This window comes from Polistes canadensis, unplaced genomic scaffold, assembly GCF_001313835.1.
Source record: "Polistes canadensis isolate GaletaPanama2010 unplaced genomic scaffold, ASM131383v1 scaffold_126, whole genome shotgun sequence".
Classification (NCBI taxonomy): Eukaryota; Metazoa; Arthropoda; class Insecta; order Hymenoptera; family Vespidae; genus Polistes; species Polistes canadensis.
Genome location: NW_014569673.1, coordinates 264,247 through 279,078, shown reverse-complemented (window position 1 = coordinate 279,078; position 14,832 = coordinate 264,247). Strand labels below are relative to the sequence as shown.

The 14,832-nt window shown below is 28.5% G+C and overlaps 2 protein-coding genes across 7 annotated transcripts in view; one reads left to right on the top strand and one right to left on the bottom strand.

The window, feature by feature from the left end:
- Positions 1-199: 199 nt before the first annotated feature.
- LOC106788115 (metalloendopeptidase OMA1, mitochondrial-like) overlaps positions 200-14,832 on the bottom strand; it is a 212,597-nt gene continuing 197,964 nt past the window's right edge. Inside the window, exons 1-8 of one of the 3 annotated variants that reach the window (XM_014751092.1) lie at positions 2,537-2,712; positions 1,758-2,121; positions 1,541-1,680; positions 1,249-1,422; positions 1,068-1,175; positions 779-979; positions 511-687; positions 200-422 (exon numbers count right to left, since the gene is read on the bottom strand). In XM_014751092.1, the coding sequence (XP_014606578.1) occupies positions 321-422; positions 511-687; positions 779-979; positions 1,068-1,175; positions 1,249-1,422; positions 1,541-1,680; positions 1,758-2,109 (1,254 nt within the window). In that variant the 5' untranslated portion in view covers positions 2,110-2,121; positions 2,537-2,712 and the 3' untranslated portion in view covers positions 200-320. Of the gene's footprint in view, positions 423-510; positions 688-778; positions 980-1,067; positions 1,176-1,248; positions 1,423-1,540; positions 1,681-1,757; positions 2,124-2,536; positions 2,713-14,832 lie in introns of those variants that run through there. The other 2 variants (XM_014751094.1, XM_014751093.1) reach the window with 2 other exon arrangements.
- On the top strand, positions 4,205-14,712 carry LOC106788104 (microtubule-associated serine/threonine-protein kinase 3). 4 transcript variants are annotated; one of them, XM_014751057.1, is made up of 22 exons: positions 4,205-4,528; positions 5,307-5,520; positions 5,626-5,705; positions 5,778-5,880; positions 6,157-6,220; positions 6,397-6,496; positions 6,585-6,796; positions 6,913-6,988; positions 7,075-7,305; positions 7,381-7,612; positions 7,701-8,035; positions 8,147-8,319; positions 8,410-8,480; positions 8,596-8,823; positions 8,895-9,122; positions 9,221-9,785; positions 10,045-10,226; positions 10,358-10,578; positions 10,662-10,994; positions 11,225-11,290; positions 11,598-12,078; positions 12,182-14,712. In XM_014751057.1, exons 2-22 carry the CDS (start codon positions 5,346-5,348, stop codon positions 13,093-13,095), a joined length of 5,070 nt encoding a protein of 1,689 aa, XP_014606543.1. In that variant the 5' UTR covers positions 4,205-4,528; positions 5,307-5,345; the 3' UTR covers positions 13,096-14,712. The 4 variants fall into 4 exon arrangements, with proteins under 4 accessions (XP_014606543.1, XP_014606545.1, XP_014606542.1 ...); XM_014751056.1 differs by having other exon boundaries at positions 4,206-4,528; positions 6,139-6,220; XM_014751058.1 differs by having other exon boundaries at positions 4,207-4,528; positions 6,139-6,220; positions 9,221-9,755.

Below are 14,832 nucleotides of genomic sequence, written 5' to 3'. Positions count from 1 at the left end.
CACTGTTAATATTGTAAATATAAATATATGATACCATTTATATATATATAAAATTGCATTTTTACTTTGATATAATATACTTGTACATATAAGTTATGCAATGTGTTTAATACAAAAATTTATAATATGAAGTTTTAGATTGCAATAATTATTAGAAATCACCCAAGATAACAATATTTATTCTTTCTAATTAAAAATATTTGATTGATTACTTGGAAAAAAACTATTTTATAAAAATAATATATTGCTCGCGAGTTATAATACATTTGTTTCTTACAGACTATATTATACTCTTCTATAATGTTTGCATTTTACGTATATTACGTTGGTATTATTCCTCTCCGTTTAAAATAATATTCGTGATCTTTCATAGTACGTTCGTAAAATTTAGTTCTTGGATCAATTGGACTTAATTTTGGACACTGAAACACGATGCAATTAATTTTACATCGAGAAAAGAATGATTCAATTTGCCTTATTGATATAAAATAATAATTGTTATAAACATACACCAGATAAGTTCCTTAATTCTATTGCCTTTGGTAATTTGTTATTCAAATTTTGTTCTCTGTCTCCGTGAGCAGGATGTGTTGATAACCAAGGTACAACATCCATTGCTAAATTCATTTCTGAAAGTGTTCTCATAATACCCCAAAACACAACTGCTTCGCGTACATCTACGCAAGCCTTGAAAAATTCATATTTTCTATATTTTACAAATTTCATATGATACGTTATACGTCTATAAGATTGGAATAAACTTAACAAAATGACTTACTCTTGCAGCTAATCCTAATCCCACAAGATCAGCTTCATTTTCCAATGCTCTACTAAATGGTAAATTATGTAAAAGATTTATAATATGTTGTCCAATTATTTGCGAAAGAAAAGCTAATACATCAGGAAAACATGCCCAAAGTAATAAAATAGGAATTACCATTAAGACGTCTATTAATAAACTATGCGAAAATTGTTCAATCTATTAATACAATAGAAACAATATTACTTTAAAACTTCAAATAATGGAATTAAAATTAGAAATGATTTCTTATTTTTCTATTAATTACCGGATGCAATAGCAATTCATGGGCCATTTCATGGGCAAGTATAATACTTAATTGATCATCATTATCAATAATATCCAAAACACCCAAGAAGAAGAATATATTTTTTCCCTAAAAATGATTTAATTTAAAATGACAAGAATATTTAACTGAAATATTAGACATTCTTTTCTTTGATACGTGCAGGTAAAACATATGCATTTCTTATAGGAGAATCAACGATAGTTAATGTCCAATCTTTTTCATTAACACCATTCAAATCTTTATTTTTGTTCAATATATTTCTTATAATTTTAATTAATCTTTTATATGCAGGATGATTGTATGATACCAACGATCCCCTATGTTCTTCTAAATGCTAAAAAAAAAAATAAAATACAATATAATTTCAGTAAAGTATCTTGTTAATTACGTTTACAATTAAACATATAATAAAATATATATATATATATATATATATAATATATGAATCTCACCATTTCAAGAATTAATTTGCCTAATACACTTTGTTCTTTCTTATTAAATATTATAAATCTCTTTCGTTTAGTTATTGGATCAGTTTCAAGGTGTGTTAAATAGTACAAAATAAATATTAAGCATAATAGACTTAAAGATCCTAGAAAATTATAAATAAGAAATTGATCTATATAATATTATTAATGTTATTTTAACAGAATATATTAATTCATTTACCTAAAAACATGTTTCTGTTTTCTTTAAACAATATTTTATACTGTTCTTTTTCTTTTGTAGATTTTTTTTGCCACCATTGTTTAATGCCACGTCCGAGTAAAAAAGCACTCAATCTCAAAATTGGACGTAAAATGATAGCAAGAAATGGTGGTACATATAACTTAGATGTTGTATGAAAATCACATATCTTTTGATAATTTATATTTTTAAATTGTTTTAGAGATACTTCTGTACGTAATGCACAAATTTTAGAATATCTAGTAGATTGACGACTTGAAATTATACTAATCATAGATTTGACTTTACAAAATTGTATACACCGAAGTTGCATTGCTTTTTGTATCCAGAGCATATTGAAATATTACTGTAAAAATAAACAAAACTACAAAATAATTACAGAGAAAAAGAGAGAGAGAGAGAGAGATTATATAAATTATAAAATAGTTGTTTTCACTATATTCATATAATATATGTTATGTTTGTGTATAAATTCATAAACAATATTTCTTTAGAACTGAAGAACAAAAACAAAAAATAATCTATTTTTTGTATGCAATTATATAGTATAGTCTTTTTTTACAATCACAAAACAGCTTAGCACAAAGAGTTGATGGTTGTGCTATTTAAAATAAATTGTTAGCCCTAATTGATTAACATCTTTTTATTCGCTTTATTTTTTATGTATATCTTCTTCAGATGGATTATGCAACTGTCGCGATATTAATAATAATAATAAAACATAATAGAAGTTAATGCGAAGTCTGTTATTAAACAGTTACCTTATATAAAAGCAGTACTTTACTATCTAAATGGTTTAAAATTATAATTTTTCTTAAAAATATATTCTACATACTTAAACTTTAACATTTCACTTAAATATGAATGATTATGAAGACGATTATTTTAATAAAACAGTAAATAAGTAAGCTACTTTAGTAGCGCATCGACCTGAAAAAAATATTCGCAAAAGCTTTTTAGTGCCAGGCCAGCTAGACACCATATCGGTATAGTAATGTTCTACCTTTATCTTATCTAACGTTGGTAACAGTAGTTTTCTTCTTTAAATATTATAGACCGTCGGTAATCTCATATATAAAGTATTACCGACGTAGAGTAAAATAAATTTGAAATATACTATTACCGACGGTCGATCTACTAAAAGTAGAAAACTGCAATTCCGACTGTCGATATTTTAAAAGTAGAAAACTGCCGTTACCGACGGCAGATAAGATAAAGGTAGAGCACTACTATTACCGATATGATGCTAAGCAATGTTACTAGAATTTCAATAAATTTTAAACTTGCTTATCTCCTAGTAACTTTTAATAGTAAGTAGAATACACAAAGTGAATGTGTAATTAAATTCTATATACATTTAAAATCAAACAACAATTAAAAATCTATTATAGATATTTTGTTTTAATGAATAATTAAAGGTGTTTAATCCTTAAGAACGATTGTCTTTGAACAGGTACAGAAAAAAAGAATCACTAGATGAAAAAAACGACCAATATCATATTGGAGCTAGAAAAACCGGAAAAAAACGGACAAACAAAAAGTAAGGAATTGATTGAAAACAAAAAACAATAGAAAACTGTTAAGGTTCCATGCTAACTTTTTTTCGGTACTTTTTTGTATTTACTACGGTCTACTTGTGGTCCCAGTTATAACAAAAATGAAACTCGGTAGATAAAAAAGAAGACTTGTGAGCTTCTATGTCCTTCTGTATTCTTTGGTAATAATAACTCATAAGATATATACTACAAACCTGAATTGCGTTAACGTTAATGATCTATTTAAAATTATAATAATAGATCTATTTAAATAAAGCGATTTATTTATATCATTAATTCGAAACAAAATTTGTTATGTTTTCAAACAAATGGTCTGAAGAAAAAAAACATCTTATTCCAAACACCGAATCATTTTAATACTTAATGTATTTTTGCAAATAATAATTAATGATTTAAGTGTTATCGATCAAGAAATATTCTAACATGTATCAATCAAGAACAAAAATAGTGTGCAACTTTTACTAGTAAATAATAACTTAAGTAAAATAGAAACACTTATCAATAGGCAAAATTTATGATAACTAAATATTATACATATTTATCATGACTAATGGTTACACTTATCTATTATTTTCCTCAAATATAATCAATTTTCTATTTCTATGTACGTACATATAGAAACAGATCTGACCTCGAGTATAAACGGCTAGATATAGGCGGATACAAATGTACGTATATAAGTAGATGCATACAGATGATTAAATCAGACGAATAATATATTTAATATTGAAAGAATTTGTGTTGAAACAAATTTAACGAATTATTTAAAACTAAAGTATAATATATAAGTAAAACATATAAATAAATAAAAATAAATAAAATAATAAATAATAAAATCTTTACTATATATTTATAGGTATAATGAAAAATTGGTTTTAACACCTGACGTAGTTGTAACTTTTCACAACATGGCGTCCGACAGAGGGAAGTATAGGACAAACATCAAGAAACGAACAGAGTATGCTTGTACTATATACAATTGTAAAGTGTCATACAGTGCGGCCATGGATGCATGTATTTGCGCGTGCACGAGTGAGGCTCTCTGTATACGTCCATCATGAATCAAAATTTACGGTTCTTTCATATTTCTTGTTTAATGTTTTCGTCAACAAGAATAATGCAAATCTAGTCTCGCAACTACAACACCTTCTTAATCTTATGGACTGCTGTCTTCACAAGGATGATTCTTTCTTCCCGGTAATCAAAATTTAACACGATTTTATCTTTATTACATTCACTGTTCCTGTCGTTTCACAAATATTCTTCGTCTCACTTTTTATTGGTATACGTTTTGAAGCTTCAACTTTTTTCTATTATAGATTTTTTCATAAAGTTATATTCAAATACCCCTATTTGAAATAATACAGTAATTTTTTTATGTTAACGATCGTTGTTGTTGATTGCAACCATTTATGTATTTCGTACTTGTTCTATACGTCGGAAAATAACTTACGTGTTCATTGTGTTAACATTGTACTATGTCAATGACAAATTAGTATTCTTTTATAGAATTGTACATAATTTTCATTAAATGAATATCTAATTCCGTATTATTTATCATTTGTCATTCTTTTACTTGCACATTTTTCCTCAATGATTTAAATTAGCATTGTTTTTAATAATAAAGTAAAGTGTTTAATAATATACACATCTCTTATTATTAATGTGTTATAAATTTTATAATATTGTTTGACGAATTTAAAAAAGATGTATCTATGTTAAAAAGAAATTAATTACTAAATCGTTTAGTTTCGTGTAGTTTTTATTGATTCACAATATCTATTTGTACTTTCTACAGATAATATTGAAAAGAAATTGAATGACAAATTTATAAATATAAAATATAATTTAATAACCTTTTTATTGGTTTAGCAATACATTTATTTTCTATTATTTTCATTATTTTTCTTCTTCTTTTATACTCGTATTCAATATTTATACTCAGAGATATATAAAAGTTGTTCTTCGCTTACAGTTAAATTTCAACAATTGAATAAAATAAAATTTTACAACTATGGAGCAAAGTAGAAATAGACCAAGTAGACCACGTTTACGGTCACACGGTAATTCTGCACGAGTTCTTGTATTTGATCAAATGGAAACAGATGAAACAAATTGTAGTACTGATCAAACACGTAATCGTCCTACAGTATCTAAAGTGGAAAGTAAAGAGGCTCCTGTTCGGCCAGGTTAATATTATTTTCTTTTATAATCTTATTAATATTATATTATATTATATGTGGTTTCAATATTTACAGTTTCTAATTAATTATATTAATGTAAAACATTTGTAGTTAGCGGAGAATTATCAAATTTAGTTCGTATGCGGAATTCAGCTATTGGGAAATCAGCCCCTTCTTTGTCAGTTCACATGGTTAGTCATCTTATTATTATTATTCTTTAGTTAGATCTGTATTTAATCTAATGGAATCTTTTCTCTACACAGCGTGATCCAAACATTCCTCGTCGATCTGCTAAAGCAGCACATCGTAAATCATTCATTGCGACAACATCACCTACTCTACCACGTTGTCATTCACCTTTATCGGGTATGTTAAGCATAGGTTACTTTCAATATTTATTGCTATTAATAATAGTCAAATGGTATAAAATGAAAAAATATTGCTTTCAAAAGATTTCTTGAAATAAGAGTCTATATTTTGATAGAATTATAGTTATAGAGAATATTGTATCATTATTTGTAGAATAGATAAAATAAATAATATTTTATATCTTCTTTTCTCTTTTTGTATTTGCATTGTTTTTAGAAAATAGTTAATTAATTTTTGAATTATTTCCAAATACAGCTTTCATCCCAATTGTAGGCAGTCCTCTAGAAAGTCCTAGGATGTCATCCAGTCCACATTTTGCTTTTGCTCCTGTTAAAAGGTATATAACTCATCTGTTTTTCTCTGTTCTTTTATTCAATAAATTGATTATTTTGTTGCATAGTTATTGTGTTATTTATTAATATATATTCTTACATTCATTAATGAACACTATTAATATAATATAAATTCAGTGTTTGCATATTAGATAGTAATACAAAGATAATCATACTTTAGGATTGGGGGTGCTACAGGGACTGGTGATGGTAGAAGATGGTCAGTTGCAAGTTTACCGTCTAGCGGCTACGGAACAACACCTGGTTCAAGTAATGTTTCAGTATGTATTTTCATGTACTAAAAATTAATTAAAAATATATGTATTTATTCATATATAAATTATATAAAAATATTATGCTTTCTTTTAGTCACAATGTTCGAGTCAAGAACGTTTACATCAATTACCAAATATTCCAACTAAAGATGAGTTACGCATGCTTTCCTGCCACTTTTCTAAACCTGGAACACCATGTTCATCGCATCCAGGTTTTCCTGGTTCTAGTATATCTACTATTTCTGGTAGTCTTGAAGAAGAAGGTCGTAAATCGCCATTACATCGACCGCGGTCACGAAGCTTAAGGTAACAATTACGTGACAAATATAATTCTTAGAATTTAATTTCAATATATACATAAAATTATAATACGTTGATATAAAAAATATATTATTAATAAAGTAATAATTTCGAAATTACAGTAGTCCGAGTCGGTCACCTGTTCTTGATAGTGAAATTGTCATGATGAATACTTTGTACAAGGAACGATTTCCAAAAGTATGATTTATGAAATAAGTAATATATAATACAAAAATGGTTAATAAAATCATTTAATTTAATAATGTGATGTATGTTTTAATTAGGCTACACAACAAATGGAAGAACGCTTGACAAATTTTATTAACGAAAACAAAGAAATCGATGAACGTGAAGTAAAGGCACATATGACCCCAGATTCTTTACCAATTTTACGTTTTGTTCATCATCAAGTGATCGAAATGGCAAGAGATTGTTTACAAAAATCACAAGAGAAATTGATAACAACAAGATATTTTTATGAAATGAGCGAAAATTTAGAACATTTATTAATGGAGGTATGTCTATGTTATTTATTATAGATATTTATTTAAACAATTTGTGATTGTTAATAATAAGTTTCATTTTTATAGACGAAGGAAAAATCATTAGAAGCTGCAACACGACTGACTGGCTTAATTAAAAAACTTTTATTAGTGATCTCACGTCCTGCGCGATTATTAGAATGTTTAGAATTCGATCCAGAAGAATTCTACCATTTGCTCGAACAAGCAGAGGGTCAAGCTAAATTTAATGCAGGAGTAAAAACTGATATTCCTCAGTATATTATTCATAAGCTTTCTTTGAATAGAGATCCAATAACCGGTACATTAATTACTTCATTTGTATCATTATTATGCTTCTATCTTAAATGAAAATAATTATTATACTTGTTACTATAATCTTTCTTCAGAATTACAAGAAGATTTGAACAAGTTGGAAGATTCTGCAAGTTCTAGTGATAGTAACTTACAATTAACGTCGAGTCCTAATAAAGATGAAGATAAATCTCAACGTGTTCCTTGTGAAAGTGATTATGAGGTACTCAAACTTATAAGTAATGGAGCATATGGAGCAGTGTACTTAGTTAAAGAAAAGACGACTAGACAGAGATTTGCAATGAAGAAAATTAATAAAAATAATTTAATGCTCCGTAATCAAGTGGAACAAGTGTTTGCTGAAAGAGATATCATGAGTTTTACAGATAATCCTTTTGTGGTATCTATGTATTGTAGTTTTGAAACGAAGGTATACTATTTATTTTAATATCATATATATTATGCAATATTAAAACTATTGTTAAAATATTATTTTTATAAGTAATAAGTGATATACAAATGTTTATTAATATCTTTTCAGAAACATTTATGTCTTGTAATGGAATATGTTGAGGGTGGAGATTGTGCTAATCTTTTAAAAACTATTGGTCCACTTCCATCGGATATGGCAAGATTTTATTTTGCAGAGACTGTTTTGGCTGTAGAATACCTGCATAATTATGGTATTGTTCATAGGGATTTGAAACCTGACAAGTATGATTATTTGAATTGTATAAACTTTGATCTATACATAAAAAGTAATTAAATTATTTTACATTTACTAATTAAAATTTCATGTTATAGTTTACTTATTACAGCATTGGGTCACATTAAACTTACAGACTTTGGTCTTAGCAAAATGGGACTTATGTCTCGTAAGTAAATTTTTCAATATAGTTAATTAATTGTATATATATATATATATATATATATTTATATATATTTTATTTTTTGTTCGCAATAATTTAATGCATATATTTAATTTTATAGTGGCAACAAATCTTTATGAAGGATACATAGATAGAGATACTCGACAATTTTCTGATAAACAAGTATTTGGCACACCTGAATATATTGCACCAGAAGTTATATTAAGACAGGGATATGGAAAACCTGTTGATTGGTGGTCCATGGGAATTATACTTTATGAATTTCTTATTGGTTGTGTACCTTTCTTTGGTGAAACACCTGAAGAACTGTTTGCTCATACTGTTAATGGTTAATATTAATACTTGTAAATAATAACATTTGTCTCACACATATTAATATCATTATATATTTTTTTTTAGATGACATAGAATGGCCAGATGAAAATGATTGGCCAGTTCATCCTGAAGCTAAGGATATCATCACTGCATTATTACAACAAAGTGCTAGAGATCGATTAGGAACTAGTGGTCCGCACGAAGTTAAAGACCATCCCTATTTTTATGGTGTTAATTGGAATAGTCTTCTTAGACAAAAAGCTGAATTTGTACCACAATTAGTTGATGACGAGGATACGAGTTATTTTGATAGTAAGATGTCTAAAGTATTTTATGCAATTTTAAATTACTTTATATATATATTTGAATATTAATGAAATCACATAAATTACTTTAAATCATTTTTTTAGCTCGTATGGATAGATATAATCATGATATAGGCGATGATACAGACGATACTGATGATTCACCTTTATTTGGATCATTTTCTTCGTATTCTCCACAATCAAGAAAAATTTCTCAAAGCCGTCCACAACAAACGAATATAGAGCCAGAAGCGGATTCTAAGAAGCAATCATTCCATACTGAATTAGAAAGCACAGTCTCACAACTTTCTATTACATCAAATACAAGCGTTACTTCAACTGTTACTACTACGCCCAAACTCTTAGATACAAGTCAAAATTCAGACAAAAATCGGACGCTACTTTCTGTGAAGACGGCTCCGTGTATCGAAAATCTAAATAGGTCTACAAAATCAAACATATCTATTGGTTCTATTTCTAGTGGTACTAACGAATCTCAATTGACTGTGGTTAAAAATATTCAATCAGAAAATACTTCTGTTAATTTGAGTACTCCGGATTCTTCACAAACAGAATCTGAAGATATCAGTCCACAAATACAAAGGAAACGTCACACACATGCTCGTGATAAGCTGCCCAGGTTCAGTATTCCTATTGATGATGAGCACATGTGAGTCATTTGACCTATATCCTTGCCAATATACACATAAATCAATAGTTTCCTTCCCTAATTTTTATTTTTTTTATACCATTTTATTTTGACTATAATGATTTCCTTATATTATTTTATTTTCAATAATTAGTTAATATATTATTAAATGCTGAATCAATCAGCAATCACTGATCCAATTTCCTACATCTCTTTTCATCATCATAATTTGATATAACGTTAAATAAATTAATTACTTATTTATGTTATTTGTTTATAGATTGGATTTAACAGCAGCAAATAAGGAAATCCTGGAAGATAAACATAATTCCAGTACTGATTCCTTTGAATCTTATAGCGCAGTTCCCATTTTACCAACCAATAAGTCTAAGTCAAGGTCTGTTATTAAGTCTGCATCAACTAGTGGTTTGTCACTGGTAATACCAACCAGTGAATTTACTTGTATGTATCTAAATAATGATTTTCATATAGTTCTCTTTTTTATGCAATTAATTTTTTTAAATAATTATTAATATTATTTATTAGTGTATAATATTATAACATTTATTAATTGATATTATTTAAACTTTTAGATGACTCTATAGTCAGTAATCAGTCTATTGAATCACCTGGCGGATCTTCTACTGCTTCCTCAAGAGACACATCTCCATGTCGAGAATTGAGTCCTCTTGTAACCAGTTTGAAACCTCCCATTATTATAAGAAGAGGACCATGTGGGTTTGGTTTCACTGTGCATACCATCAGAGTATATTATGGTGATAGTGATTTTTATACTATGCATCATTTAGTAATGGTACGTTCAGAATATATATTATTTAAAATTTGTCCATACGCGATTGAAAAATGATAAATATGAAAATATATATCCAACTGTAGGCAGTTGATCAATCGAGCCCAGCGTTTGAAGCTGGTTTAAGGCCAGGAGATCTGATAACGCATATAAATGGAGAACCAGTACAAGGGTTATATCACACTCAAGTTCTCCAATTAATGCTGAGTAGCGGTGACCACGTTACTTTACGTAGTACACCTTTAGAAAACACCAGTATTAAATCTGGCGGTAGAAAAAGAGATCTCACACAGAGTAAAATGGCGCGCAGAACTTTTCATAAACAAAGGAAACAAAAACGAGAGCTTTCTGACAAGAAACGAAAAACATCTCTCTTTAAACGAATAAGTTCTAAACGTGCTAGTGTAGAAATGCAACAGGTATACATGAGGGTTATCATTTATTTTTGTTCATTATGTCTAATTACTATACATATATACTGCAATACTTTTATGTTTCACATAAAAAACATTAAGATATATTTTAATAATAGCATAGCGCTTAGTTTTCACTGCATATTTTTTTGCACACGTGCCAGAGAAATTAAAGCGAACGACATAATACAAGCTACACACTCGTTACGTTAAGTGCATTTTATGTTTTATTGCAGCCATTAAGTATCAATTGTCCATTGTCAGCACCCATTCTGTCCAGTGACAACAAACCTCCACTTATGGTATGATTTCTTTTATACATTTTTTAGCTTTGTATACCTTCTGGCAGTTGGTTTATTTATTTTTCTTTTTTTTTTTTTTTTTATTCACTTGAATATATGTTATTCATTGTTTAATTCATATTTATACCAAAGCTTCTTATAACACAATTGAAATATACAGATAAATTTATTTTTATTAACATATGGAGGGGAGTCCATTTTATAGAAATGCGCGCAACCAAAACACATACTACGCTTTTAAACAAGAATAAGGCAAAATATTATTATATATTATTTTATACGTTTTAAATATACTACATTATTTCAGATGGCTGCAGGAATTTGTTCACCTTCGATGGTGACCCCTAGTCGATCTTTTCAATCCTTTACACGTTCTCAAGATATTACACCTCATTATGGTGCATGTACAAAATCCGTCTGCAGTCCTTCTCCACCAGCAAATCGTACTAATTCAGAGTCATATCATTCAACAGGAAATTCAACTCCATGTTCAAGTCCAAATTCCTCTTCACCAGGTTCTAATATTTCTATTGGAAATTTGTCTAATCAATCGCATTATCAAAGACCAAGTACTTTGCACGGTTTGAAACATAAATTACATACCGCAGCAAAAAATATTCATTCTCCGAATCGTAGAAAGTCTGTAGGACATATACCTTTATCTCCACTAGCTAGAACTCCCAGTCCTTCGCCACTCCCTGCTAGTCCAACGAGAAGCCCAAGTCCCTTAGCATTTCCCACTGGACATCAACCTGGTAGCTCTAATACTACGCAATCATATAGTCCAGGTATTACTCCAAATTGATTTTATATACTTTTATTATAAATTTTTAAACATAAATCGACAGTACTATGATATAATAAATTGTTGAATTTATTTTCACTATTTAGGTGTCTGTTTGTCAGCACCTAATAGCCAGAAAAAAGGATATGGACGTCCAAAATCAGCGGAACCAGGGTCACCACTTTTAAGGAGAGCTCTCAGCCCCGATAGATTACATCCTCGTTCAGCGGAAAACAAAACATCGATATCTCCCTTAGCAAATACCGTTGTTAAAGTAACACCACGTGTGACAATCGCTCAAACGTCTCATGCTGAAAGTTTTGAAGAGTCTTGTGAAATGAGTAAAGATATTAGTGATATTAAAGGAGAGAAAAAAGTGTGCGCAGAACAGAAAAATGTGGTCGATTATCCGAAATTAACACATGGAATATCGATTAATATAGCTAACGTTGGTATTTCTAATGCTTGCGGTAGTACACAATTACCGAGAATAGCTGAAGAAAAAGATTCGCCAACTGGAACCAAGAGTGATGATTATACATCTAAAGAAGTCATGGTGCCTGTAGAGAAAAATGATAAAAATGGTAAAAATGATGCACGTAATGATCGAATATTATTAGGAGATAAAAATGTAGCTTATAATAATGAATCCCGTAGTGCTTATCCCAACGAAATCAGTGTTAGTAATTTAGAATCACGAAATAACGAATCGATAAAGGACATTGTTCACCAGAATGAATCGCCGAGTACACTGATAACAACTCATGGTGCTGTTGGTGTATCTCCATTGACGTTAGATCAAAAACAATCTAAACGTAATGAAACAGAGTTGAAATCGACATTGTTTAATTTGGGTGCTCACGAACAATCCGCTTCTAGCAAGAATAGTGTAGATAACACTCAAGAATGTCGGAAAATATTAAAGAAATATAAGGATAATAATTCAGAAAACTCGACTCGTGATGATTCAAAACGTTCGTGTGAAAACAGTGAGTTTGTAAGTGAGAAGAAAAATATCTAATTATGTGTGCGTGTAATGGTTTACTTTGAAAAGTACTGATTTTTAGAAATAGGTTCAGTATAAAACTTAGTAGCGAAAGTATCATTACTTGATTATAATCAATAATGCTTATTCAAAAAAGAAAAAGGAAAAGGAAAAAAAAAGGATATAAAGAAAAATTTCTAGTTCGTGTTTTTGATGTGATGAAAATGAAATCTATGGAAAGAAAGAAAGAAAGAAAGAAAGAAAGAAAGAAAGAAAGTGAGCCATTTGTCGTAACTATTAAAGTATTATATATCGTGTATAAGTCTATACGTCATTTAAGATATCTGTGTGATAATACTCTTAACTATTCTCTTGCTATATCATTGTCCAAGTCAAATTTGTTAAATTGAGCTCATTGCTAGTTACGATTTTAACAAAAAATATTTGTGTCGAAAGTTATACGCTTCCATTAAATAATTATTTACGAAGGAGTAAATTACTGACAACTTAGAATAGCTCTGTCCCGCCATACGCTTAATAAAAAAATAAGATCAAAATAAACAAAAATTTAAAAAAAAAACAGTACCTTAAAGAATCCCGAGAATTTTGAATTTCTATTTAAGTTAGTAAAGTTTGTTGGGTATACTATTTAAAAAATAAAAAGTAAAAAAAAGAACTTAGATTTATAGAAACTTTATAATTCTTATTTTGTATGGTAGTGAAAAATAATTCGTAAAATCTGTGATCGTAAAGCGCGCCATTATATTACGTATATATTAAACATAAAATTAAATTCGAAATACACAAATTAACAATATAATAAGATGTTTAAACATTAAATGATAAAACACTGCAATTTTTAATTAACATACATTTTATTCCCTAATTGATTATTGAATATGGGAAATATTGAAAGAATCATTGACTTCGTCGTGTGCTCGATCATTTAATTTATAAACATATTTTTTAAGAATATTACTTACCACCAATTGACATGTACATATGTATACATATATATCAATGTATTTAAATATCCATTGACGTATATGTACATATATACAAAGTATGTATGCAATCAAACTTATAATTACTTATATGGGAATATAGCATGGTAATAATAATTTAATTCAATTGTATATGCATATATACATATGCACTGTATATATGCATATATGTAATACACAATATTATGTACGAGTCTCATTTTTATAATCAGAGGATATATTATCAATGACTGCACTAGTATACTCTGTTTCACTGATCGTAATCAGGAAAACCAGTGTTATAGTTAAATGAACTTGTCTTTTATAATAAATTCATAAAATCATTGCGAAATTATTTAAAGAAAACATTTTGGTACGTTCTTATCAGTACGTTAACAGAATCATCATTGAAGCAGAGTGTACTTAAAGGTACACATTCGCGCATACATCGATTTCTATTAATCGGATGATTCTATATACATATATGGCCTGATATATAACAATATATAACATAACATTTTTAACTTCAATATAGTATTGACCGTAGAACGCTTTGAGAATGCTTCAATAATTGTTGTTCATTTGAATCTGTATACTCCCTGAACAATGAGATATTAGGAAAAAATTTTGTCATATGATAAATGAACGAATTAAACGCATATCTTGGAAATATTGTAACTATATAATCTTTTAAAAAGATAAATAGGTCTAGATCATCATGTATATATATTGTAATGCTTCCCGGAGAAGTAACACTCCCGCTCAAACTCAGATTACAAAAGATTAACAA

Bases quoted from the DNA above. Each gene is read 5' to 3' on its own strand.
- LOC106788104 (XM_014751056.1), top strand. From the start codon at position 5,346: ATGGAGCAAAGTAGAAATAGACCAAGTAGACCACGTTTACGGTCACAC. The intron at 5,881-6,138 runs GTATGTTAAGCA...TTCCAAATACAG, and splicing joins TTGTCATTCACCTTTATCGG to CTTTCATCCCAATTGTAGGC. The intron at 9,123-9,220 runs GTAAGATGTCTA...TCATTTTTTTAG, and splicing joins GGATACGAGTTATTTTGATA to CTCGTATGGATAGATATAAT.